Source organism: Rhodnius prolixus, unplaced genomic scaffold, assembly GCF_049639745.1.
Source record: "Rhodnius prolixus isolate KJV_2025 unplaced genomic scaffold, Rpr scaffold_4, whole genome shotgun sequence".
Lineage (NCBI taxonomy): Eukaryota > Metazoa > Arthropoda > Insecta > Hemiptera > Reduviidae > Rhodnius > Rhodnius prolixus.
In genome coordinates, this window is record NW_027411614.1 from 9,353,735 (window position 1) to 9,379,035 (window position 25,301).

At 36.6% G+C, this 25,301-nt stretch overlaps 1 protein-coding gene across 1 annotated transcript in view; it reads left to right on the forward strand.

Moving 5' to 3' along the window:
• The window catches only part of LOC141455705 (T-box transcription factor TBX20-like), an 88,563-nt gene that overhangs the window by 23,977 nt on the left and 39,285 nt on the right, over positions 1-25,301 (forward strand). Inside the window, exon 2 of the mRNA XM_074130972.1 lies at positions 8,853-9,072. Within this exon, the coding sequence (XP_073987073.1) occupies positions 8,853-9,072 (220 nt within the window). The remainder of the gene's footprint in view (positions 1-8,852; positions 9,073-25,301) is intronic.

Here is a 25,301-nt window from a genome sequence, read left to right on the forward strand (position 1 = left end):
TAATATCTCTTAATTTTGTTTCAAGGATGAAACGGAAGTCTACACGTTTTCCCCTGACTATTAGTGTAAAATGTTTTGTTTCCTATAAAAAGTAAAGTAATCGCCTATTTTTTCAGGCGGGGCTTAACGTCCAACTACCAATTAGGTGTCTTGGACGGAAGCGACTAGCAAACATACTTTACTGTAAATTTCTTTTATTAACCATTAAATAAAATCCAAGGCCTAAGACCGGGAATCGAATCCAGTACCACAATACATATTAGCTTCGCAGGTATTTTGTTCCCTATATTAATGAACTAATCTTTGGTTTACGAAATACCTAGGTCTCTTAGAAAACTTGAGCTCAATTGAAAGCTATTCGATACCCTTTCTATGCCAAGAGCGAAAATCTGCAAAGCTCTTCGAAATTACAAATTTGTTTACTTTGTGAAGCCTAGGATCAAGTGCAATCACGAATAATAAAGTATCCTTGACTATTACAGAATTCAAATTAATATCTGTTATAATATAACGCAGAAATTCTATTTAAAAAGCGCTTTAAAAATAGTAACAGACTGCCGTCTAGTGTTTTAAAGAAATCAAGGGACCAATTACAAGATTATTTGTCTCATGTTTATCTGAACAATTTCGAAAATTTCATTTATTATTTGCTAAGAAAATGAAAAATCAAATGAATAAATCAACGCAAGATTAGTATGAAGTGGTAAAGATCTTGGAAGGTACTCACCAGAGCTGGAGTGCCAGAGTCTGCTTGACTTTCTCAAACCATCTGCAACAAACAAAGTGATGTTATTATTCACTCATTCGACTTTCTTAAATTTGACAAATTTTCTTTAAAAAGCAATAGCTTGCTTTTTATTTACGAGGGTCGTTTGAAAAGTCCGTGCAAAAATAAAAACTACTTAATTTTTTGGGGTAAACCTTTTTTATTTTTCAACATAGTCTCCTTTTAGGCTTATACACTTCGTCCAACGCTGCTCTAGTTTGTTGATCCCTTACGAATAATAGGATTTGTCCAAGTCTGAAAAATAGCCATTCGTTTCTGCAATCACCTACTCGTTTTAATAAAATCTTTTTCCCGCCAGCCATTTCTTCATATTGGGGAACAAATAGTAGTCCGAGGGAACCAAGTCTGGAGAATAGGGGGGATGTGAAACGAGTTGGAACCCTATTTCCATTAATTTTGCGACCACAACTGTTGAGGTGGTGCGTTGTCGTGATGGAAAAGGACTTTTTTGTGGGCCAATCGTGGGCGTTTTTCTTGCAGCTCGGTTTTCAAACGGTCCAATAACGATGAATAATATGCACCTGTAATAGTTTTACCCTTTTCCAGATAGTCGATGAGGATTATTCCTTGCGAATCCCAAAAGACAGTCGCCATAATCTTTCCGGCCGAAGGAACGGTCTTCGCCTTTTTTGGCGCAGATTCCCCCTTGATAACCCATTGTTTAGATTGTTCTTTGGTCTCAGGAGTGTAGTAATGTATCCATGTTTCATCCACAGTGACGAAACGACGCTTAAAGTCCTGCGGATTCTTCTGGAACATCTGCAAACCGTCCTTGCAACACTTCACACGATTTCGTTTTTGGTCAAGCATGAGCAATCACGGCACCCATCTTGCGGATAGCTTTGTCATGTCCAAATGTTGATGGAAAATATTATGTACCCGTTCATTCGAGATGCCCACAGCACTAGCAATCTCACGCACCTTCACTCTTCTGTCATCCATCACCATATCATGGATTTTATCAATGATTTCTGGAGTAGTAACCTCAACAGGGCGTCCAGAACGTTCAGCGTCACATGTGCCCATATGGCCACTCCGAAAATTTTGAAACCACTTATAAACTGTTCTAATCGAAGGTGCAGAGTCACCATAATGTTTATCAAGCTTCTCTTTAGTCTCCTGAGGCGTTTTGCCTTTCATAAAGTAGTGTTTAATCAACACACGAAATTCTTTTTCGTCCATTTTTTGAAAATCACTCGACTTCCTCGATTCAAACGAATGCCAAACACAAAGAAATAGACCGATCTGGCTGAAACTTGGTGTGTGTTCTTCCAAGAGATGCTACTAACTAACTAACTAACTAACTAACTACTACTAACTAACCTCGATACGCGCCAGTGGTGCTATCTCTCTGACTTTGCACGGACTTATCAAACGACCCTCGTAATTTAGAGTTTGTAACTGCACCAACAAACTATTGTAATACCAAAAATAAAAAATAAATCTCAAGAATATCGAGAAATAATATTTTCGAAATTACTTTTTAATTTCTTAATTAGATTTTCTTTTTTAGTAAAAAAGAATCTTCACAACCGTAAACTGCCAAGATGGCCGTGTGGAGAAATGTTTTAGATTCATGTAATCGATTTTGAATTAGCATTTTGCTTTAGAGCTATTTACTCCACTTAAAAATAATTTTATGAAGTATTTAATTATATATACAATCTCAACCTTTTCATTAATTTTATATGGTTACCTGTAATCTTAGTTAATTACTAACTAATAAACGCTATTAGATAAAGTCTTTATTTTCCACCTCATACAGGAAATTAGAAAAGTTTTCATGACGCCATTACATAGTTTTTAAAAATGTATTCTTATATTTACACCTTTCCATTACGTGAATCGCATTACATTTCTGATATAATGTAGAAAATATTTGTAATAATTTCTATTGAATTACGTTAAATTGAATAGGCTGTCGTATTTATTTGATTTTTATTTTTTAATTTAAGGGCGCATCAAATTTAGGATTTTTAGCGGCTGGAGCTTCTTTTTCAGCGCACTACCGGCTACTGGACTGTGTTCTGTCGTTACAGACATCGCTGTCCTTCAACGGACAGTGAGCTTCAAGACTAACCTACATCGAACTGCTCTAATTCAACATATTGTAACCATTAGCAACCATCTACATTTCTAATTCTACCCTAAACGTGAATATTCACTGCTAACTTACATCGAACTACACAAACCACTACACACTCCTACAATGTAATTCAACTATCCTCAGGTCATGGGGTAAATAAAGATTAAAGAACTAAAATTTGCGTGGAGAAATTTCTGGGATCAAGGATCAAATTATTGAACCATATCTTCCGGTCTCAAGAACCTATCTACGATATTAGATCCGAGTTTTGTGTTGTAGAGACTAAAGAAGTAATTAAACAAAAAATAGTTAGAGAAATAATCAGTACTCGCAGGGAATGAAGTTGATTAAAATTACCCTAATATAGATAACAGAGAACAAAAAATGATCGATAGGTATGGAATGATGTTTGCATATATTAATTACTAGGTACTAGACCAAAACAGATGTGTCTTTATTATTTAGAACCAGTTTAATTAGATAATTATAGAAAGGAAGGACTACCATACGATGGCTAACTGTAACCAAGAGCTATTAAATTACAAAAAGGAAGCAATAAGACCTACCTCAAAGATTATTACCAAACTATTAACGTATTTATTAAAGAAAAAAACAAAAACTAATATTCTTTTAATTACTAAACTACTTCTTGGTTTAATAGTGCATACATGTGCCAGCCAGTAGAGGAGCCAGAAAGAGGATTAATTGAATATTTGTCCGACCAATTATCTGTAATTACATTGCACTTAAGAAATAATAAGTGTTACTCATTTAAGCTTCGACTTAAATATTATTTAATCGGTAAACAATTGAGTGAAAAAATAAAGAGTTCAAAAACAGCCGTTATTGCTTCAAAAAAAAGTAAATAAATAACGGCATGTTACCCAACAAAACAGAGTTACCAACCTAACATTGTTAACAAAAAAAAAAAAAAAATATTACCCTACTTGTTTAAGGTGTACAAAAGTGACCACACACTTTCATAGCTACCAACCAGGACGTGCGCGTACAAAAAAAAATATTGCGTTATTTTATATCCACACTCACGTAATTATACCTATTCAGTGTCCCCGCCAAAAAAAGAAATAAAAATAAAAATAAATAATGGCCGTGCATAAAAAAAGGAAACAGGGTTGTTTGAAGTTTTAAGTTGAGGCACGAGTTTCTCGTTTAAAATAAAAATATCGCCTTTCTACTTTACTTTGCGGTTTGTATTATTATCTCGATTATTGTTATTTTGTATTCTTTTATTTCCTTTATTTAGTGGTCAAAACGTATACTATATAGACACTTACAGACACACGAATCACTATAAAACATGGCTAGTGTATCTACTCTAATGTCTTTTAAAAAAAAATAAGTAAGTGGCAGCGAAGTTTCGTCTGATCAGCTGCTTGTAAATAGAGTAGCCAGCTGATTATGAAAATATTTAATAGGAACAATGTGTTTTTTAGGATGTTATATCGATTATATTTAAGCTCTACTTCGACCTAATGTTACTTGTTTATTCATTTTTTTATTTTTTAAATACAGGGTGACCATGGTTACAGGCTCCACCCACTTTTTTTTTAACGGCGTGAAATTTCGAAAAAATAAAAAACACGTATTTAACCATTTTTAGTCTAGTTTATTTTCAGTGATTGACCCATTTTTTTTAAACCCCTGTATCTCGAGATACAGCATCCAACTTTGTTTTTTCAAATGGAACGTTATATTTTTTTTGCATATTTTTATAGTATTTGAGCTCCTAAAAAAAAGAAAAAACATTTTTTTGAAATCGGTTAGGTTTTTCAAAAGTTATGGTGGTTTAAAATATGGAAAACAAATTTCAGTTTACTGTCAAAGTTACGTTATTTTTGTTTAAAGAATCTGTTCAAACTGGGCACAATTAACGGATAGGCAAGCCAAAACTCTGGACTCCCACGCTTTGCTTGTAGCAGCACTTAAGGTGGCGAAGTCAAGATCTAGGCAGGCTAGAGTTATTCGACGTTTCAGATCATCGACTGAATCCATGGGATTAAGGTTACTGTACACTTTATTTTTTAGATATCCCCACAAAATATAGTCCATTGGGGTCAAGTCCAGAGATCGAGGTGGCTATTGGATGGGACAATGAGTCACTAAGCACTTTTCCTGGAAATTTCTGTCCAGGCAACCTCGAACAACTCTCGCTTTATGTGCCGGGCAACCATCTTGTTGAAAATACTTATCTAGCCGATGTTGTAGAGGAACATCTTCTAGCAGAATTGGCAAAATGTCTCTTAAAAAAAGTTAGATACCTTGCACCCAGTTAAGTTCTGTCTGTAGAAGTATGGGCCGATTAGTTGATTTCCTAAAACTCCACACCAAACGTTTGTAGAAAAAACAACCTGAACGTCGAATAACTCTAGCCTGCCTAGATATTGACTTCACCACCATAAGTGCTGCTACAAGCAAAGCGTGGGAGTCCAGAATTTTGGCTTGCCTATCCGTTAATTGTGCCCAGTTTGAACAGATTCTTTAAACAAAATAACGCAATTTTGACAATAAACTGAAATTTGTTTTTCATATTTTAAATTACCATAACTTTTGAAAAACCGAACCGATTTCAAAAATTTTTTTTTTGTTTTTTTTAGGAGCTCAAATACTATAAAAATATGCAACAAAAAATATAACGTTCCATTTGAAAAAACAAAGTTGGATGCTGTATCTCGAGATACAGGGGTTTAAAAAAATGGGTCAATCACTGAAAATAAACTAGACTAAAAATGATTAAATACGTGTTTTTTATTTTTTCGAAATTTCCCGCCGTTTAAAAAAAAAGTGGGTGGAGCATATAACTTTGGTCACCCTGTATATAATTTATTTTTAAACATACATTTTGTGGAATGAGCTTTCAGGCTCACAATTTTTGTAAGATTTGGCTGAAATATGTAAATTCCAACGTTTCGGTACATTTCATAACTTTTTCAAGGTCATAAAATTTAAAATTATATTTAAAAAAAACATTGAGCATTATTGAACAACTTATTAAATATAATAAATGATTGACTGAAATATAAGGTACAGAAATATTTCTTACATTTTGTTTATATGAAGTGTACACATTAATATTATGCATACTCAATTATATATTAAAAAGTTTAGGCCTTTAACTTGAAATAAAATATATTGAAATATGTCGAAACTGCTTTACAGACTACTTGGACGACGCTCCGAATTACCCATTGAACTCAAACGTTTAATATACAGAATTATTCTCACTCCTATGTGGACTTACGGACCAGAGCTGTGGGGTTCAGCCAAACCTACAAACGTACGGACAGTACAAGACATTTCAGTCAAAACTACTCCGACAGATAGCTGGACGCTCCTTTCTACGGTGACTAAACTCACTCTTCACCAAGACCTCAACATTCCCTTCATAGACCAACTCGCTAAGACTAAATATCAAAAATTCCACACTACTCTCTCGACTAGCTCTAATCCTCTTGTACTGTCTCTCGCTTCCTCTGACATTCCTAATACTCCTCGCCGACTGAATCGCCAGTGGCCCCGCGACTTCCTTGTAGTCTGAAAGCCCTAACGCCATTACTCTCCTCTCTCCTACTCATATTCTCCTCCTCACACTCCCCTATCTCCTATAGAGAGTGCTACCGCTGGGTAGCTTCTCTCCTCCGCTCTCCTCCCGCACCAGTTCATCTCATTCACCTCCTATTTACTTATTCTATATATTTATACAGATTGTAAATTACAAAATAAATTTAAAAAAAAAATATTGAAACACTTGTGCATCTCATTTATTCCTGAGCCTCACAAAATACCTACAGAATAAACCCTATTGTTTACCACTTCAAGCAGAAGATATCATTTCACTCACGCTACCAGTTCCCCTTACTATATCATTTCTTCGCCATATCATTACTCTTTTTAATCCATAGGATCATATATGTAACTCAAAGAAGGCCGTCAATGAAACTGAATAGGTGTACCATGTAGGCATCTCGGTTTGCGTAAATAGACGTAAATTGGGGAGCGATGCACATGGGCGAAATGCGCCAGTCTCAAATTATCTCGCACTCTTGCATCTATACCAATCTTTTCATAACCTTATTATTTTTACACAGACTAAATTCACAACTACTTTTCACCAACTAAATACTGTTACCATTTAATGTTTTAATACTGCACACAATAAATCAAAGAACTCTGCTGCTACAGGTGAAATGTGGTTGGTAGTATTGTACTATATTATAAGTATATTATAAGTCTTTTAATGAAGCTTGGCCTGTTTAGCTTTGTGATTTCCCCTTAAACTGTTAATAATCTTGAAAAAGTCCATTCTCCTTTAAGGAGAAATTTAACAGCGCCCACTTTATAATCAATTTCCCTTAACTGGTAATGATGATTTGATTTTTCTTTCTACAGAAACAATCATCAGTTGAGCAATCATCAGATTGAAATCATGAATGTTCTTCTAAATCAAACATACGCTCATTTAGGAGCCAAATTTCTCTTGAAATTTGTTAAAATTGCTTATTTTAAAACATTTAGCAATCGTCGATTATTTCCCTCTATACAAATATTTTAAGAATCTAATTATTATTTTATTTCTGATCTGTAGATTATCGAGGACATTTTAATTAAGCAATTTTACGTGTAATTCAATGTAAAAAACTAGTAATAAATTAGTGACAGAGTGAGGGAAGAGTAATAAAAGATGGATGACAATTTTTTTTTTCCATTTTAGGCAATAATGATAGATAATAATAAAATCGGAAGTTATCATATTCAATTGGCAATTTTCATTTGATTCAAAACATATTTCAAAAAAAGAAAAAAGTCACACCGGAAGTACGTTCATTGAAGGATCATGTCCTTGTCAACAGAGGAAGACTCTCTCAGTGCTGTCCATCAATCTGATGTATTTTCATTCAATTATGTACTAATTTGATAGACTAATTTCGTAGTTATATAATATTTTGTTTTCAGATAATGTGATTCACGCAATTATTTTTGGCCATTGTGTTCGTTACAATTTCTGGTAAATTTTGACTAGTAATATAAGTCATCCTTAACTACGATATATGTTTGTGATGCAACTTTTTAATGGTCCTTTTTTTTTAAATGGCTTTTAAACATTAACATTTAATTGCTTGTAATTAATTACATTATAATTGATTATAAGACAGAAATAAAATAAATTTGAAACAAAAGGAAGGAATGGAGTTATTATACAGCATTGGTAAACTTCTACTTATACTCAGTTTAAACTACTAAGTCATTTACGTATAAAGTTTAAACTTTCATTAATATTTATTTAAAATATGGAAGCGGACATTACTTAGTAGCATATTCTAAATTTTGATCAAAGTCACTTTGCTTGACTAAATTTCTTTATTGTCTAAATTTTTCTACAAAAGAATCATAAATCCAAAGTTAGAGACTCGTTAAAAATCTAAATCTAAATTGTACATTGTTATTCTGAACTTATCAAAGCCGTTCATACTATTCTGCTGTTCATCAATGTCAAGCCATCTAGAGTACTAGTAATAAAGGAACTCTATTAAAACTGTAATCTATATTTTATCTGTAAAATTTACATGTATTTCAAAAATTAAGCATTTAATTTACTTAAGCACTGCGATTTTTAGTTTTTGAGTTACGGTGATTTAAACTCCCCCAAGTGAGCTCAAGTTCGAATTTGTAAACATCAAATTTTTTTTTGGAACTCTGGGAACCTCAAAACGGATATCTCCAGTATAAAAAAGCTCAAAAAGGCAGAAATAAGCCCGCTTACAAATACTTCCTTCTGGAGAGGAGTAATACAAAATAACAAATACTAAATGGTTATGCGTTTGATGTTTTAACTCAAATTTTTCGTCCTAAATTGGGGAGATTTTAGAGCCATATGAGTTCTTTTAGGAGGCAAACAAAAATTTTCACTTCTTCTAATCACTTTCATCTCAATGTTTATAATTTTTCATTTTTATGTTTTAGAACCCAGTAAACGAAGACGAAGGAGTCCCAACAGTCAAGGACGTGACACTCCTCCGGAGATCTCTTCGTCGACGCCAGAAGAAACCCCACCGAATCCTCTGTTGCAGGATAGATCGAATTGTGACGAATTAAGACACGTTGTATGCCATCTAGAAACTAAAGATCTATGGGAGAAATTTAATGAATTAGGCACTGAAATGATTATTACCAAAACTGGAAGGTAAGTTGGTACGCCTGTATTTATTGGTATTTTGTTGTTGTATTCACATATATTTTGTGTATACGTAAATAATAACTTGTGTTTCTGAACATTTCAAGTGTGCGTGAGTGTTGAGAATGGTAGCAATGTCAGTTTCAATAGGATAACACTCTAAATCTGACAACTAACACTCCAACTTGAATCTGTTTTCGTTTCCCTTTGTCGGTCAGAACGCTGCGAGTTATTATAGCACAAGCACGCTAACATCTGTGCTATTCAATTCAAGATGTTATTATTTCTTTTATTAACTCTTTCATTTTTATTTAAATACTCGTATAAACGGTAAGCATGTAAGAAATTATTTCTTTTACAAAACAATAATCTGTTTTTGAGTTTTTTTTTAATAAATTCAAATTAAGTGCAATAAATTGTGCAGTCGGCCTTAAATTGTGAAGATAGTGAGTTTTCAACTGTAACCTTACAAAGCCTGGAAAATCTTTGCTCTTAAATGTTTGCTATAGCCGAAAAACGTTCTTAATGGATTTTAATTTATAAAAAATTAGATTTGCATTTTTAAAAACATCGGGTGTGGACACTTTCTGTTACTGCAATCCCAAGTTTTTCAAATTTTCATTAACAAAATTGTTTAAATAAAAACTTTTGATATAAATACGAAATTTAGAGAAAACTTAGAAGACATTTTCGAAAAAGGAACTCGCAGAAAAGTGAAGAAACCATTGGAATATTTGGTAGTTTTGAATTTTCTTCGAACTCGGGAATTTAGCCCATTGAAATCAAAACTTAAGATATAATCACGTAGAAGTAAAAATACTGGTTTAGGACAGACATTCCTCAACTAAAATGTTTTCCAGTTTAATGTACATTTCTACCATTTAAAAGAAAGTTGTAAGTCAATCTATAAATTCAGAATTTATGCTGTATTAATATGCCACGTAGGAATTTTGCTAGCCAATAAAAACTAGGAGAATTTAGATTCTGAAGACAATAAACTGACTAGAAGTGCTAAAATTCTTCGTGATTTTTCGATACATAACCCAAAGAATCAGCGAGTTTCTTTGATTTTTCCCTATTAATTAGTCGAATCTTTTAAATTATTACAGGTGCTAGTTTGAAGCTTTATCTAGAAAAAAGAATTGACACTTAAAACGTCACGGATACAACCATCATTTAACCGGAAGAACAAATTTAGAAATGAAACTTACATGAAGGGAGAAAAGTGGAAATGAACCTTGTTTGCTATTAACCATAGCTGCTTAGCTCAGGGAAATTTTTTACTCAATATAGTAAAACTTTACTCCTGAAAAGTTCATTATGAAATGAATAGATCCAAAAATGGGTACATCATTGACTTTTCCTCAAATTTTGCTTTCTGCAACTACCGGAAATTTTCCCATTAAATTCATATAACCTGACTTTTATGCAATTTAGTACGCAGCAATAGTTTATAATTAATAGTTTTAAAAAGCTATGAAAAAGCAAATTTTTTACGTAAGACAATTCTTTTAACGTAATCAATAAATGGGAATTTTGGAATAAGTTAGGAAGAAAATTGATTCATCTAATCCGCCCAAATTACGCTCATAAGGAAAACAATAGATAAATAAAACTGTGAAAAGGAAAATTTGATAAATTTTTACAACACATATTTTCTTTTTCATTCGTTCCATTTTTCTAAGCAGTTGTAAGAAATGTAGTTTATATTTGAAGTGTCATTCTGTCAGTGAGTCCATTACTTTGCTATTACTGTCTCCGCCTTCTCGATCGATGTCCGCCTCTCAGACACTATTTAGGAGGCAGAGCTATCTAAAAGCAACCATGTCAATCAAACTTTCTTTTCCGTCTTTTTTATTTTTTTTTTGTTAATAAATTCTATTCTATATATATTTATCTGCTGCTATTTAATTATATTATTATTAATGGTGGATCTATATTAATTGGCTGATAGTAGGTAGCCGGGCAGATGAAGGCGAAGCCCGCAAGGGTATAAAGTATTGTGCTATCGGGTTCGATTCCCGGTCGAGGCCTCGGATTTTATTCAATGGTTAATATGAGATTTCAATTGTAAAGGATTCATGCTAGTCGCCTTCGACCACAACACCTAATTTGGTAGCTGGACGTAAAACCTGCCTATAAAAATAGGCATTACTTTACTTTTTACATAACTTGCAGGAAATTGAATATTATAAAACTAAGGTTGTGAAAGATGAGTTTTCACTTTTAGATAGTAACACAAAGAATCAGAGAGTTTCTTTTAACTTTTTGTATTGAGAGTCGTTTGTTTTAATCATTATCTACGTATTATCTCGTATTATCAGTTTATGGAGTCGAATCAAATAATTGGACAGAATATCTACTAAAACTAATGAAATTTAAATTGTTTAAAAATACAATTTTACTACAAAGCAAAGACATTTCTATCTAAGTTCTGTCATAAATCAAAATTTTAATTGAAATTTCAAATATAACTGGCTGACATTGGTTTAATCGAACCAGTAGTATTTCTCGTATGAAAAGTCTATTATAGCTGATGGACAGTGTTGAATGAGAGAACCCTGGTGAAAGGCCGACAAACCACTGAGAAAGACTCTAGGCGCCAATGATGGCGTTCCTTAATTAAGGAAAGAAAAAGAAGAAGTGATTTCTGGATCATATCAGCAACAACGAGGTTGATCAATATTAAATTCTCTTTCTCTACCGGAAGAGAATGAATGCAATCGTCCACATTTCCCATTTAGAGTTTTCGCCAGAATTCTGGTCAGAAAGGTAAAGAGGTAGAGGATCGCCTACTGCCTTTTCTCCTTAAAGTACCCTAATTGGAACTGAACCCTTAGAATAGAAGATCCTTCAAAGGTGCAGCTATTCGCAGGAAGTACTAGGACAGAGAGTTGAAAGAAAAAGTTTATTGGTTAGAATTAACATTTTAGTTTACTAAAAAAAATCGCCCAAAAAGGTCGCGCTACTTTATAATTGATTGAAAACTCTTTTAAAGCCACTATAGATTTAGGGAGGTCCAATTAGATATGAAGAAGTATTGTCAGCAAGACGGAGTAAGAATACAGAAATTCTGCTACAAGATTAGTGTGACACGAGCTTGAATGGCTAATGGCTTTGGTTTTAGTCAGAACAAATACAGAATTTTTCAAACTTCGCCCAGGAATGCCGCTTCATACCCCTGGAGAGGGCCAGAAGATTAACTTATTGGTGAAATCATTCCTCAGTTCGATGCAGAAAGTTACTAATGAAGAATTAGTTGGTTAGCTCTTAAGATAATTATGTGCACTAGTCCAAGACATTAATGGGAAACTTCCACGTAATAATATTGCAAGAAATTTCAATTCTACTATTCACACATAACAGAGGAGTGTGTAACATCTTTTTTTGGGTTCCGACTCCCCACAATTCAGTGTTATATGTAAATAAAAAAAAAAAAAACCGTAAAAGGTAGAAGAAGAGTAATATAGGGGTCGTAAAAGAATGGAAAAGGTGGTAGAGAAATAAAAACTACCTATAGGAGGGGGACTTTTGGATGGAGAAGAGGTGGACGAGTTTGGATGGCTTTACCGGGCCGCCTGCAAGTGGTGAACTTGGTATCTTAGCAACCCCCTTTTTGAAGAGGGTTGTAGATGGATAAATTCAGCCAAGAAGGGGACTTAGCAGAATCCCCGTCCTTGTTTTTAGGTGACTTTTTTTTTACTGCTCCCATCTGTATGGGAGTCTACCCTCTCTCTCACTGTGGAAGCCAACTTTGTTTTTATGAATTATTTAGAGGAAAAGGTAAAGTGGTGTAGAGCCGGTAGTGATGGCAGCTCTGAGACAACATGGACACAATGCGCTGGAGCGGAGCAAAGCGAGACAGGAGAATATGTCCTTTCTCTTCTCGCTGAGGAGGATCTAACTGGTGCAACTGGAGAGTGGCGGCTATTCACTCTGTGTTGGCAAAGGGGCCGGAGAGTTTGGTTGAGTGTGAAAGCCAGGGGTGGCAAAGCCGGGGGCGGTAAAGCCAGGCTAGTTTACAGTATGGGGTGGCAAGGTGTGTGAAAAATCCATACAGTATATGTTGGCGAGGCGCCGCCTCCCTTGTGTCACCAAATACGACCAGCGCTCCCGCCGGCCAGGGCTTGCATCAAGTTCTCTCTGTTCAGGCATTGTCCTCCCTCGCCTTCTGGGCCCTTGCTTGGTAACGCTGCCTGGCGACAACCATCCATAACTATTTCATCCCCTTTTTCCTTCACACTAATTATCCTTTTTATGGTGAAACTCATTAATAATTTATTCTCACTACCTCCATTTTTCCTCTTGCTCTTTCTCACATCAACTCTCTTTTCGTTATTAAACTCGCATTGTTTTCCAATTTTCTATAATCATCATTGATTTTCCACTTAAAATACGTACAACACACACCAACACATTCAATTCCAACTAAATACAATTGTCATTACTGGTTTAAAAAATAATAATTTTCATTAATTTTGCTCCAAGTCCAATTTTTCTGATCACCCAATTGATTATGCCCTTATTATCGCATTATGAAACAATCACTAATAGATTTTTTCTATTTTACCATTTCTATTTTCTACTTGCTCTTAGTTTTTGTAAAAGGCAGTGATGCGATCGAGCCTTACCTTAGAATTAGAGTACTTTTTTTGTCAATATCCTTAAAACCCAATCCTGCTGCTCCCATACATCTACAACGCACTCCTACTCACCAGATTCTTTCTCCCCTTCTGTGATAAAATTGAGGAAAAAACCCAAAAAACCATTACCCCTTCCATCCTTCTCTAGCCCGTTATCTATGAGCTTTCTAATGAAAGACTATTCATGAAACTTCTACTTTCCTTATTCCAGTTCCCTTTCTGGCAGATTCACTATACTGTTCAACAAGTTATTGCCATTTCTGAAGCTTGGGCGTGCTGTCTTAGGGCCATCCTGGATGTGACAGGTTCTGGTATCCCTAACTTTTAAACAGCACTATATCTCAAAAGCATACTTCTTAACACTCATTAGCATCTCCTTGCATCCTACATGACTGATCAGTATTTTCAGGTCAATCAGGATTCCAACCACTCATCTCTATCCAGTCTCCCAGGGACCGCTTGGACCGCTTTTTTACCCCTTTACAACGCTGATATTCCCGTTCTTCCCGGCACAATCCTATCTTCCTTCGCTGATGGTACAGCGAACTCTTCCGGAAATAGATCCCATAACTTTCTTCAATCTCAATATACTTCTGATACTCATAGAAGCCTGTGACCTGATTTTAGGAAGGTTGTAGGGGTTTAAAGGGACCTGGCATATTGAGCTTTCTTACAGTGGCCCAATGTCATTTATTATATCAATATTATAGGTTTATATAATAAACTAGAGACATTTATAAATGATCTCAACAATCACCCTTCCATTACAAACCTGCCTAATGAAATAATCGCTAAATTTCTGAATTTTTTTTTTTAGTGAAATGCCACTTCCTATCAAAATTTCCAAAAATATAGTAAATTTCGTTTAAATGAGCCCTGCAATGCACTTAAATAAATTTATCAAGGAAATTGTTCAAATAAAAGTTTCAGTCCTACATTTCGCAATCAGTATCAAGTTGAAAGATTCATCCAATCCTTTGCCATATTACCAACTCCCCCATTTATGTGAGCAACATTATCACAGATCTCAATATTGGTTCGTCACCTCCCTGGCTAGAACCACTTAACAACACTAAGCACCTCTTTTATTCGAATCTTCCAGCCCAAGTCCTCCCCATAGAACACCCTTCCTGGAACCTTCTAAGGACGTTCAAATCGTGAAGTAACTTTGTGGACAATTAATGGCTTTTCCAGTCAACACTAGATGTATCAAGTACAAGTAACTAGAAGTATCAAGCCAGTGTAACTTCTTCAGCATTTTTACAACTTACAGTACTTACAGTTGTCAATTTGCAATACAAAATATGCAAGTTGATAGGAAATCTCAGGAGCTACTGGAACTTTAAAGAAAAACAAGCTGGAAAATCTATCTAGGAAGGTAATTCTAATGATTTCTCAAACTTATTGTCGATTTCCATTGTAACCCCTGAGTAAATATTAAATTTAGACAACCTGATACCTTCTGTTTTGTGTAATGTTGACATGTACGAGTATTACAAACAAAATGACACTAAGAATAATTTGTTAAAATCAATTTTTCGTGTTCAGATGCAGTCAGAATAAGTCTTTTCCAGGGGAAACTAGAAATAAAATATCTGAACTTCCGGCTAAAAGAGGCGAGAGAAAGTTAAATTGGTTTTAGATCGATCTTCAAAATCAATGTTTTTCGATTTGTTTATAAGAGGACGGAAACGAGATAAACAGAACAATTACTTTACAAAGATAATCATATTAGATGAAAAGAGGGAGAATTCACAATTTAGTTTTGTGGGAAGTACAGGATAAGCTCATGTTGGCTAAAGAGGCTAAAATTATAATAAATATTAAATTGTAATTTTGCTGGTAGCCAGTGAAGGGGGTCCATGGTGTCAGCGAGAAATGACATTGGTATATTTTGTGTATGAGAGTTCAGGGGGTGGCAACACTGCCAGAAAGGAGAGAGCAATATCACCAGTACGCAGTTGTAAAACTCCCTCAGCGACACTACTCCCCATTACTTACCAACACAGAATACCAAACCGGAGGGCATTCTCTCACAGAAGCTTTATAACAAATGCCTTAATGCTTTTGACGTAACTAAAGCTTTGTACACACGCACAAAACTACACGGTGTTTATATTGTAACGAAGTTGACCTGGGCAGAGAAGAAAGGCCTAGATTGTTCTAGGGGTTGAGCGACCAAAGTCGGTAACAGGCCATTACTGTGTGAACAAAAGGGCGGTATCTACTTGTGGCAGAAAAGAAAGGCCTAGATTGTTCTAGGGGTTAAGCGACTAAAGCCGGTAACAGGCCACCACTGTGTAGACAAAAGGGGCGGTATCTACTTGTGGCAGAAAAGAAAGGCCTAGATTGTACAAGGAGTTAGTGACCTGTGTAAAAGCCAGCTAAGAGAAAGGCCTCAGTTGGGGTGGTGGCATATGTGTTTCCCAGCCAGTGATTGACAGGTGAGAGTGAGACAGACGGAGTTGGAGAGAGACAGAGAATGGGAGGAGGCGGCTCACAGCTGAGGTGGTGGCAGTATGTTTTCTCCAGCCAATGAACGTCAAGAGGGCGTGGAAACTTAGGCTCAGAGAGTTGGAGGAGGGCAGTCCCAGTTGGAGGGAGGCACGCAGTTAAAAGGAGGCAGACACCGCTGGAGAAGGGAGTTTCAAACGAGTTTCTAATCAAGTTTCAATCGAGTTTTTAAGCAAGTTTTAAGGAGTTATTAGAGTTTATAGTTATTAGTCAAGTTTATGAGTTAGTCTTGGAGAGTCAGTGTTGCGGAGTGCTTCAGTGGTAGCTAGTTGGGCAATTAGTCAGTTGATGAGTAGAGCGGTGTTAGTGTAGCTGAGACTAGTGCAATTCGGTGCAGTGCGGACCAGGGGTCAGTCGTGGAACAGTTTTGTGGCGTTACGTAGTGAGTAAGTAACAGTAAACTGTTGTGACTGTTGTAAATGGTGACTGTAATGAATAGCGTTAGTTGCTAGTAAATGTTCATGTTAGTTAATGTTAATGTGTGAATAAATCAGGTTATTACTTACAACTTTAGCGAGTTTTATTAGTTAATCAAACCCATAATAAAATAACTAGTGGCAGGCATTAGTTGTGAAAGTAAAGTTTTTTTTATTTTGGGAAAAACTTTACATTGGTGTCAGAAGTGGGATATAGTAAAACCGCTAGACGAGTAAGTGCTGATTTTATTAGTTCGGGTGAATTGCCGGAAAGTTGTAGAGAACTGACGAGTATTATATGCCCGTGAGTACTAAGATGCCCAGCATGGAGGAGTTAATAGCACTGATGAAGGAGATGAATGAAAACCTGAAGCAGGGCCAGTTAGAGATGATAGAAAAAGTGAAAAACATTAGAAAAGGCCAAATTGAGATGAAAGAAGAAATAATAAGGAAAATAAAAAGGGAAGTAAACGAGATGCCAGAAGAAATTGAGGGCGTAACAGAAACAAACAACATCCAAGAAGAAGACGAAGGCAGCCAGGATGATACAGACAGCAGGTCAGACTTAAAAGGTGACCAGGATAAAGGGAGACGTAGCTGTGTAGAAGTTCAGGAAGCTGCAAGGGAAGAAGAAAGCATAGAAAACTGCAGCGGACAGGAAGAGAAAGAGCAAGGTAAGGGAACTTTTGTTATACCAGTTGTGGAAGAGAGCCTTGAAGCGAGGACAGCGAGGAAAGAAGAGGGAGATAAAGTACTCCTGCCAGGATCGAAACGGGAAGAAGGGCTATCGGACATCCACAGAGGTAACACCGGGATCCAGTTTGCAGTGAAGAGGGCAAGGGCCAAGCAGAGGCGGCGGTTCTCTTTGGTAGGCTACCACGAGAACGGTGTAGACTGGGCTAGTCGGTGCACCGAGTGGGTAGCGAGAAAGGGAACCAGCCGAGAAACCAATGGCGCCCTGAGGCAGGACAAGATTGGGTTACCGCTCAAAAGGATAGCCAGCGATATGGCAGGACCTTCTCCTGATTACAGAAGAAGAATGCGCTGCAATCTGGTTGCGATGGACCACGTCAGTAAGTGGGCAGAGGCACACGTCTTGGCAGATCAGGACGCGTCAACGGCAGCTGCAGCAACGAAGGTCTACAAGATCCTCGGCGTCAGGAGGACAAGGTCGACGCCGCTACACCCTCACTCTGACGGCATGGGGGAGCGAAGCTACAGGACCCTAGGAGGCCATCAGAGGACTTTGAAGAAAGATCATCAGGAGATTTGGGATAAACATACACCTCCCATAATGATGGTGTACCAATCGGCAGCTCAAGAGACCACAAAGCGAATGCTTGCTAGCGTTGTGCTTGGCAGAGAGCGTCGACTAACCGGTGACCTTGCATTTGGCAGCCTGGAAGCTGAAGAGACGGACGTGGATAGCTGTGCTGCGAAACTTCGCCGTAAGTTGAGAGCTGTACGTGGAGGGGTGCGCGGCAGGAGGAGACTGGACAGCGACCGGACGAGGACATCGTGTGACAGGCGGGTCATTGGAAGAACTTTCCAGAGAGGTGAGAAAGTGTGGTCGTACAAGCGTGTCCGCAAAAAGGGAAAACCTCCTAAGTTGCTGGGTAGGATCTTACACCACTGTCTCACTGCTCAACGACCTGGTGTTCGAGATCCAACCTACGCCCAGATCCAAGATGAAGGTGGTGCACTTGGACCAATTGCTGCCGCACGTCACGAAGGAGACTTCTGTTCGGGACGAACAGTTCTAAGAGGGGGGCAGTGTAACGAAGTTGACCTGGGCAGAGAAGAAAGGCCTAGATTGTTCTAGGGGTTGAGCGACCAAAGTCGGTAACAGGCCATTACTGTGTGAACAAAAGGGCGGTATCTACTTGTGGCAGAAAAGAAAGGCCTAGATTGTTCTAGGGGTTAAGCGACTAAAGCCGGTAACAGGCCACCACTGTGTAGACAAAAGGGGCGGTATCTACTTGTGGCAGAAAAGAAAGGCCTAGATTGTACAAGGAGTTAGTGACCTGTGTAAAAGCCAGCTAAGAGAAAGGCCTCAGTTGGGGTGGTGGCATATGTGTTTCCCAGCCAGTGATTGACAGGTGAGAGTGAGACAGACGGAGTTGGAGAGAGACAGAGAATGGGAGGAGGCGGCTCACAGCTGAGGTGGTGGCAGTATGTTTTCTCCAGCCAATGAACGTCAAGAGGGCGTGGAAACTTAGGCTCAGAGAGTTGGAGGAGGGCAGTCCCAGTTGGAGGGAGGCACGCAGTTAAAAGGAGGCAGACACCGCTGGAGAAGGGAGTTTCAAACGAGTTTCTAATCAAGTTTCAATCGAGTTTTTAAGCAAGTTTTAAGGAGTTATTAGAGTTTATAGTTATTAGTCAAGTTTATGAGTTAGTCTTGGAGAGTCAGTGTTGCGGAGTGCTTCAGTGGTAGCTAGTTGGGCAATTAGTCAGTTGATGAGTAGAGCGGTGTTAGTGTAGCTGAGACTAGTGCAATTCGGTGCAGTGCGGACCAGGGGTCAGTCGTGGAACAGTTTTGTGGCGTTACGTAGTGAGTAAGTAACAGTAAACTGTTGTGACTGTTGTAAATGGTGACTGTAATGAATAGCGTTAGTTGCTAGTAAATGTTCATGTTAGTTAATGTTAATGTGTGAATAAATCAGGTTATTACTTACAACTTTAGCGAGTTTTATTATTTAATCAAACCCACATATTTAATAACTAGTGGCAGGCATTAGTTGTGTAAGTAAAGTTATTTTGGAAAAACTTTACAATATTATAACCTTTACTAAAATCTCCCGAGTTTCAGGTTATAACTTCCTAAATTCATTCTGAAACCGCAGCATTTTAGCTACTGCATATTCCTCGCCCACTTCCGGGCCGTGCGGGGGAATTGTGTTGCGGCCTTCATTTTAACTAGTGCTTTTCAATGTTTGATCCGTTTTAATGTATAACGAGGGTCCTGGCGCCCTGGTCATGTCCCATGGGAATTTCACTAATTTGTGGGAGAATTGGAGTAGAGAAGTAGGATGCTGGTAAAGTCTATATTAGTTTGGTGTTGCTAGTTTACAACGCTGGCGAACGTTCACTTCATTTCTCTATGAAGGAAATTGAGGAATTATTGATGAGTGACTCTCCAGTCTTGCTGTCTCTTTTCTAGTTTCTTTCCTTATTTACTATTTACAAAAGTAGTTACACTCTTCAAGCCCGAATTTCTCCTTCAACACGCTAACTGCGTCACAGGTCCCGAGGGATGAGTAATGCTCGCTCAAAGTGGGACGATTTTTTTCTGAAATATTATTTAAGTGGAAAAGAAAAAAAAGGTTATTTTTTTTTGTCATTTAAATAAAAGAACAGGGAAATACGCTTGTAATTTTTTAAAATAAATGCCTATTCACTTTTTAAAAAAAATCTTTTATTGTAATTTACCACTGTAACAGTTGTTGCAACAAGCAAATATGGTGAAAGAAAAAAGAAATAGAAGAAAATCATGAGTGGAGAAGGCACCCAGTGGTGTCACTCCAGTAACATGCTTTGCTCTCACGATAAGAGAAGATCACGAGGCCATCTTCTCTTCAATCTCCTTAGAGGATTACCTGGTAATGTGAAGGAAGATAGGTATTCTATGAGAGGGTTAGGATGAGCTGCTGTAGAGGAATGAAATTTGAAGAAACGACTGTTAGCAAGATCTGTAATGAAAGGGATTTGGAGGTCATTATGGATAGTAAGGTTAGATACATAGAAAGGAGCGTTAAGAAGTTTTCGAAATATTTTTGACTGTAATGCCTGGAGGCGTAGTGAATTGGAACGCTTAGTCGATCCCCATACTTCGATGCCGTATGACCAAATGGGTCGCAGTAACAGTAGATATAAGAGTCTTTTGTTATGTAGGTTAAGTTTCGAACGTTTGACAAGTAGTCTGGCGAAAAGTATATTAACCGAAATTTAAAAAAATATCACCAGCGACTTGTATGGCACCTAGGCAACGCGTGTTACTTACTTGCGGCTACATCGTATTGAAAATAACAATTGAACCAAAATTCCCTGCCCAGAGATGCTGATCAGAAACTGTGACGTGTAAAACGATCTACTGCAAACACTGATTCCGAGTCCCCCCCAAAAAATACAAAAATGGCCTTTTAAATATTTGTTGGGCACAGACGTGTTGGCCTTTATCAGCGGCTCTTCATGTACGAACAGCACACCATTTGTGGAGAAAATGATCTACTCTGAAGGAAAACTCTCATTAATTTTGAACAAAATTTTCCACAAGAATCAAGCTCAAGCAAGAGCCACAAAAAAACTAAGAAAAACAAAATTCCAAAATAAACCAAGTTAAAAAACTAAATCCTGGAATCTATTCAATCAAATTATTCCCTTGAAGTAGAGAGTTATGCACCATACCCAAAGAACTTCCTCCAGTCGGGCGGGATACTTCCATTGCAGGAGGCGGTACTCCCTCTTTGATATATTACTTTGTTAATAACATGTGCACTAACATAAATTAAACGGAAGCCATGTTTTTCTATACATAAATGCATCAATAATTTACATGTATGTAAAACTGATGTACGTGTATTTCTTTTAATAGTTTTTGCCTCTGTATAATTTACTTTTCGCATAATTAATTTAAGGAAACAATTACAAAATAAAAATGGAATCATGGATTATCACGTATTTTTATACATATATATAATTTATTTTCCTATTTACGCACTGTATTTTCTATTGTATTTATTTTTTCTATAATTTTTCTTTAAGATTCATAATTTCTCATTTACTTAACTTCTGATTAATATTAATTGTTAATCATTAATTATTAGAGCAAAAAAAAAGTAGAAGTATTGCCTATTTTTTCAGGCGGACTTTACGTCCAGTTAACAATTAGTTTCCTTGGACTAGCTGACATACTTTACTAAAAATTTCTTACTACTTAAAATCTAAGGGCTAGACCGGGGAAATCGAGTCCACTAAACCAGCAATACATCTCACCTTTGCGGGTCTAGCCTATGGCCGCCCAGCTATAATGACGTCTTATTGTTATTTATTAGTAACCAATATTGATCAATTTTCACAGCTAAATCTAAATCTAACTCTAAATTTAGATTAGAGCACAACGCGGATCTTGTTGCCAAAACAGGCTTATGATGCTGACCACTTGTAAGTTCTAGTAGAAATAATCTCTCCATTTTTATAAAGTACACGGTTTTATCATCAATCACTTTTTTACAAATAATCTCCATGTTTCAGAGGTCTGTTATCGCAAATTAGCATTCAAACGTTATCTGTCGTGGATAAACATTAGTTTTCTCTCCTTCAGTTTTCTAGCCTATCGTGCCTTCTAAAGAAAGCATAAGGTCAGCAAGTGCTCTAGATCTGATTCGATGACCTAGAAGTACAGTAAATCTTGACCAGCAGAGACTAGTGAGTGGTATGGTCGTATGATATATGTAAGTAAACTCCCCAATTTATGAGGGATATTCCAGGCAGGTAGGAATCGCCAAGGGTCTTCTACAACCCCTCTGTAATGATTGTTATTTTGACATCATTAAATTGGGGAAAAAAGCCTTTTGTGAAAACTAGATAGTTTAAATTTCAAAAATACATAAAAATTTTATCTTTTAATTTAACTTTTCATTAAGATTTATAGATTTAAAAAATAGTTCACTGTTCTCTTCGCAAAGGTGCACACGCTGTTCGACAAAGACGATAACGCTACGAGATTTTACTACTCGTAAAAGCTTACCTCAAATTTATTCTACGGTAAGTTCCGATAACAGTCTAATATTACAAAAGTTTTATTAAATATTGCCTGAGAAGCATGTTAGGATACGGGGTATTCAAAAATGAGAAGAAGTGGGGCTCTGCCAAAGGCAGAGGTTGCAGGAGTTTGGGTATAGGTTGTCCAATTTAGATATTTATCTGACTGTGTGGTGTAGGCCCCAAAAAAGTGGGCTATTTTATTACATCACAGTTTGATAATGGTACCTTTTGTGCTAGTATATACAAAAGTGTGTATTTGCCTTTATGTTTGTGGTAGCAAGGTCTGTTAAATCAGCGTCCATTTTATATTTCAGAATGTAATTAGAAAATTGGTGAACTTCCATTGATCGCTGTAATAGAAGGGAGACCAAACACTTGGTTTTGTGCGAACGAATCGTAATAAGAATCACGCCTTATTTAGCTTGCACAGATACTAATTGCGGAGACGTCCCAACCGGTTTATTGGTAACTGTTAAATATATTTCACTTGTACGTACAAAACATGGCTGAGGGGATGGTTGTGAACACAGCGAGCCCTTAAATGGAGGTGACAACCTAATGGTTACCCACAGGAGAGTAATAATATGTTTCCACCCTAAATTGCTTGTAAGTAAGGATGTCTAGTTTGGTAATTGAATTTTTGTAACCACATTAATGGAATTTTACTTTTCTACTCTAATTAATAAATCTCTGGTACTCCGGAATGTGCAGTTAAAACATTCCTTTTTCAAATTGGCAAAGGTTTTTTAACAGACTGGACTGATACATAGGCCACTGCCATCTGGACTTAGCAAGTAGTAGTGCACTGGAAAAAGCTCCGGGCGCTAATAACCTCAGCTGTTGATGCGCAAAAAAAAAAAAAATAAGCAAAAGAGATGAGAGCTAAGGGATGGCGCAAATACACAAGCACGTATATGTGCGCCAAGGGCGTGAGTGGAGTGAACGATGACCATCCAGTGATGGAAGCCGTTAGTTCGCCAGATTGGCAAGCTTACACAGCAACCAGGAGGTCGGCGTTATGTTGAGAAGGTCGCGCCGCCACCGCCACATTAGTCTGCGATGTGGATTTGAAGGAAGTGTTGTAGTAGATGTGTTCTGGATCAGAGGGTTGCAATGACTGTGTAGATATGAGTGGAGTTTTATGTATCGAGTTTGGGCTATTTCAGAAACTAGAGAATATTTAGATCAGAATGTATTGTGTGATTGGAGATGTAGAACGGAGAAATTTAGTGACGAAACGATCGCTCTGATGGATTTTCTTTAAGTCAAAATGTTTGTTAAGGATTCAGTACTTCTACATCTTCTAAAAGTATTTTTCCAAAATTTATCTTACTCCCCGTAAGATAATTTCGATTGTGCAGATTTCGATTTTTAAGGGAATATAACATAAAATTTTGGTCAAAATAAGACTAATCGAATGTACCACTTCCTTGAATTAATCTTTCAAATTACTACGACAATTTTTATGTTGCTTTCCTATCGTATAAACCAGGCTACATGCGTTATTATTCTAATAACTTCATTCTGAAGGACTTGCATCCGTTTTAGTAATGAACTATTAACGATCAACGTAGCTAGAATCCGGGATTCGTATTGGAGATCTCCCACTTACAAATCTACGCTTTAAAACCGTTTAGTTCAGTAATCATGTTTGGTCATGTTTATTTTCAATGATGGAAACACCATTAAACATTCTGAATGTTGTACATACATCAGAAGATAATTTGAGGTTTTTGATATGAGAAAAATTTAAATTCTGATTAGCAGCTACCTTGCATTAGCTGCACTACAAACAGAGACACAGAATAACAAGTCCAATATATGGAAAAATAATCTGTTATATACACATATTTGTTTATTTTTGTATCCAAAGTGCCTGGTTGGGAGTGAAGGATGGCTCCGTTACAGTCACGTATATTTAGGATCGTAACAGCCGTGAATGATGCCGACCAATCATTTGAAGATCAACTGCCAATACCTCATACTCTCTATTCTGACTCGCTCACACTGCTTTACTGAAAACCACTAAAATTCTATCTACCATAATATACGTATATAACGTTTGTAACAGACAGTATAACTGGCTCACAACCCTAAAACCACTGCGCTGCGATTCAAACGTCATTACTTTCATATTTGCAAGTTCATATGTTTCCACTCGCTCGTATCAACTGGAATGGATATTTTTACTTCTCTTCTCCGTCAATCGTAAAATATTTGTACATTTTTCCAATTTCCAAGTCTGTTTGTTTTTTTAGGTTTTTTGTTTTCGTATCAGTGTAGCATTATTTTGTTAATTGCTAATGGATGAACAGAGTTAAAGCGGAGCCGTACATTATTAGAACGATTGCTGTTACGTCATATAGACATTTTCTAAAATATTATTTTTGAATTTACCTAAAATCTTTTTGTAATTAGGAAATAATAATTTGAAAAACTGAAACTATATCAACTTCTTGGGAAAATTATTGTATCTTCCTTTTCCAATTTTTAATATTTCTGCTTAGGTTTTCTTTATGACTAATTTGATTCTTCTTAATGTTACATCGGCATAATCGATGAGTTTTACAAATAAAAAATAATTAAAATAATTATTTTCTCTTGATTTTAGTGACGGGAGCGGGATTCGGAATGGAGCGTTTGGAATCGGTTGAGATTAGTTTGGCTTTTCGGTACAGTTCAATTCCGCATATCCATTCTGCAGCCAGAAAGGCAGCGTAAATTTTCTTTTTATTTGTTAGAGTAGATTCTGAGCATTCGAAAAGCAACCTTTTCAGGTTTTTCGCACTCTATCTCTTTTGGTCGAGTCTTTTTGTCCAGATAAAGGCCGAGATATTTCACTTGATTCGCAATGGAAACGTGTTTATTGTTGAGATAAAGAGAAGGGAGATTTTTTTCCCGG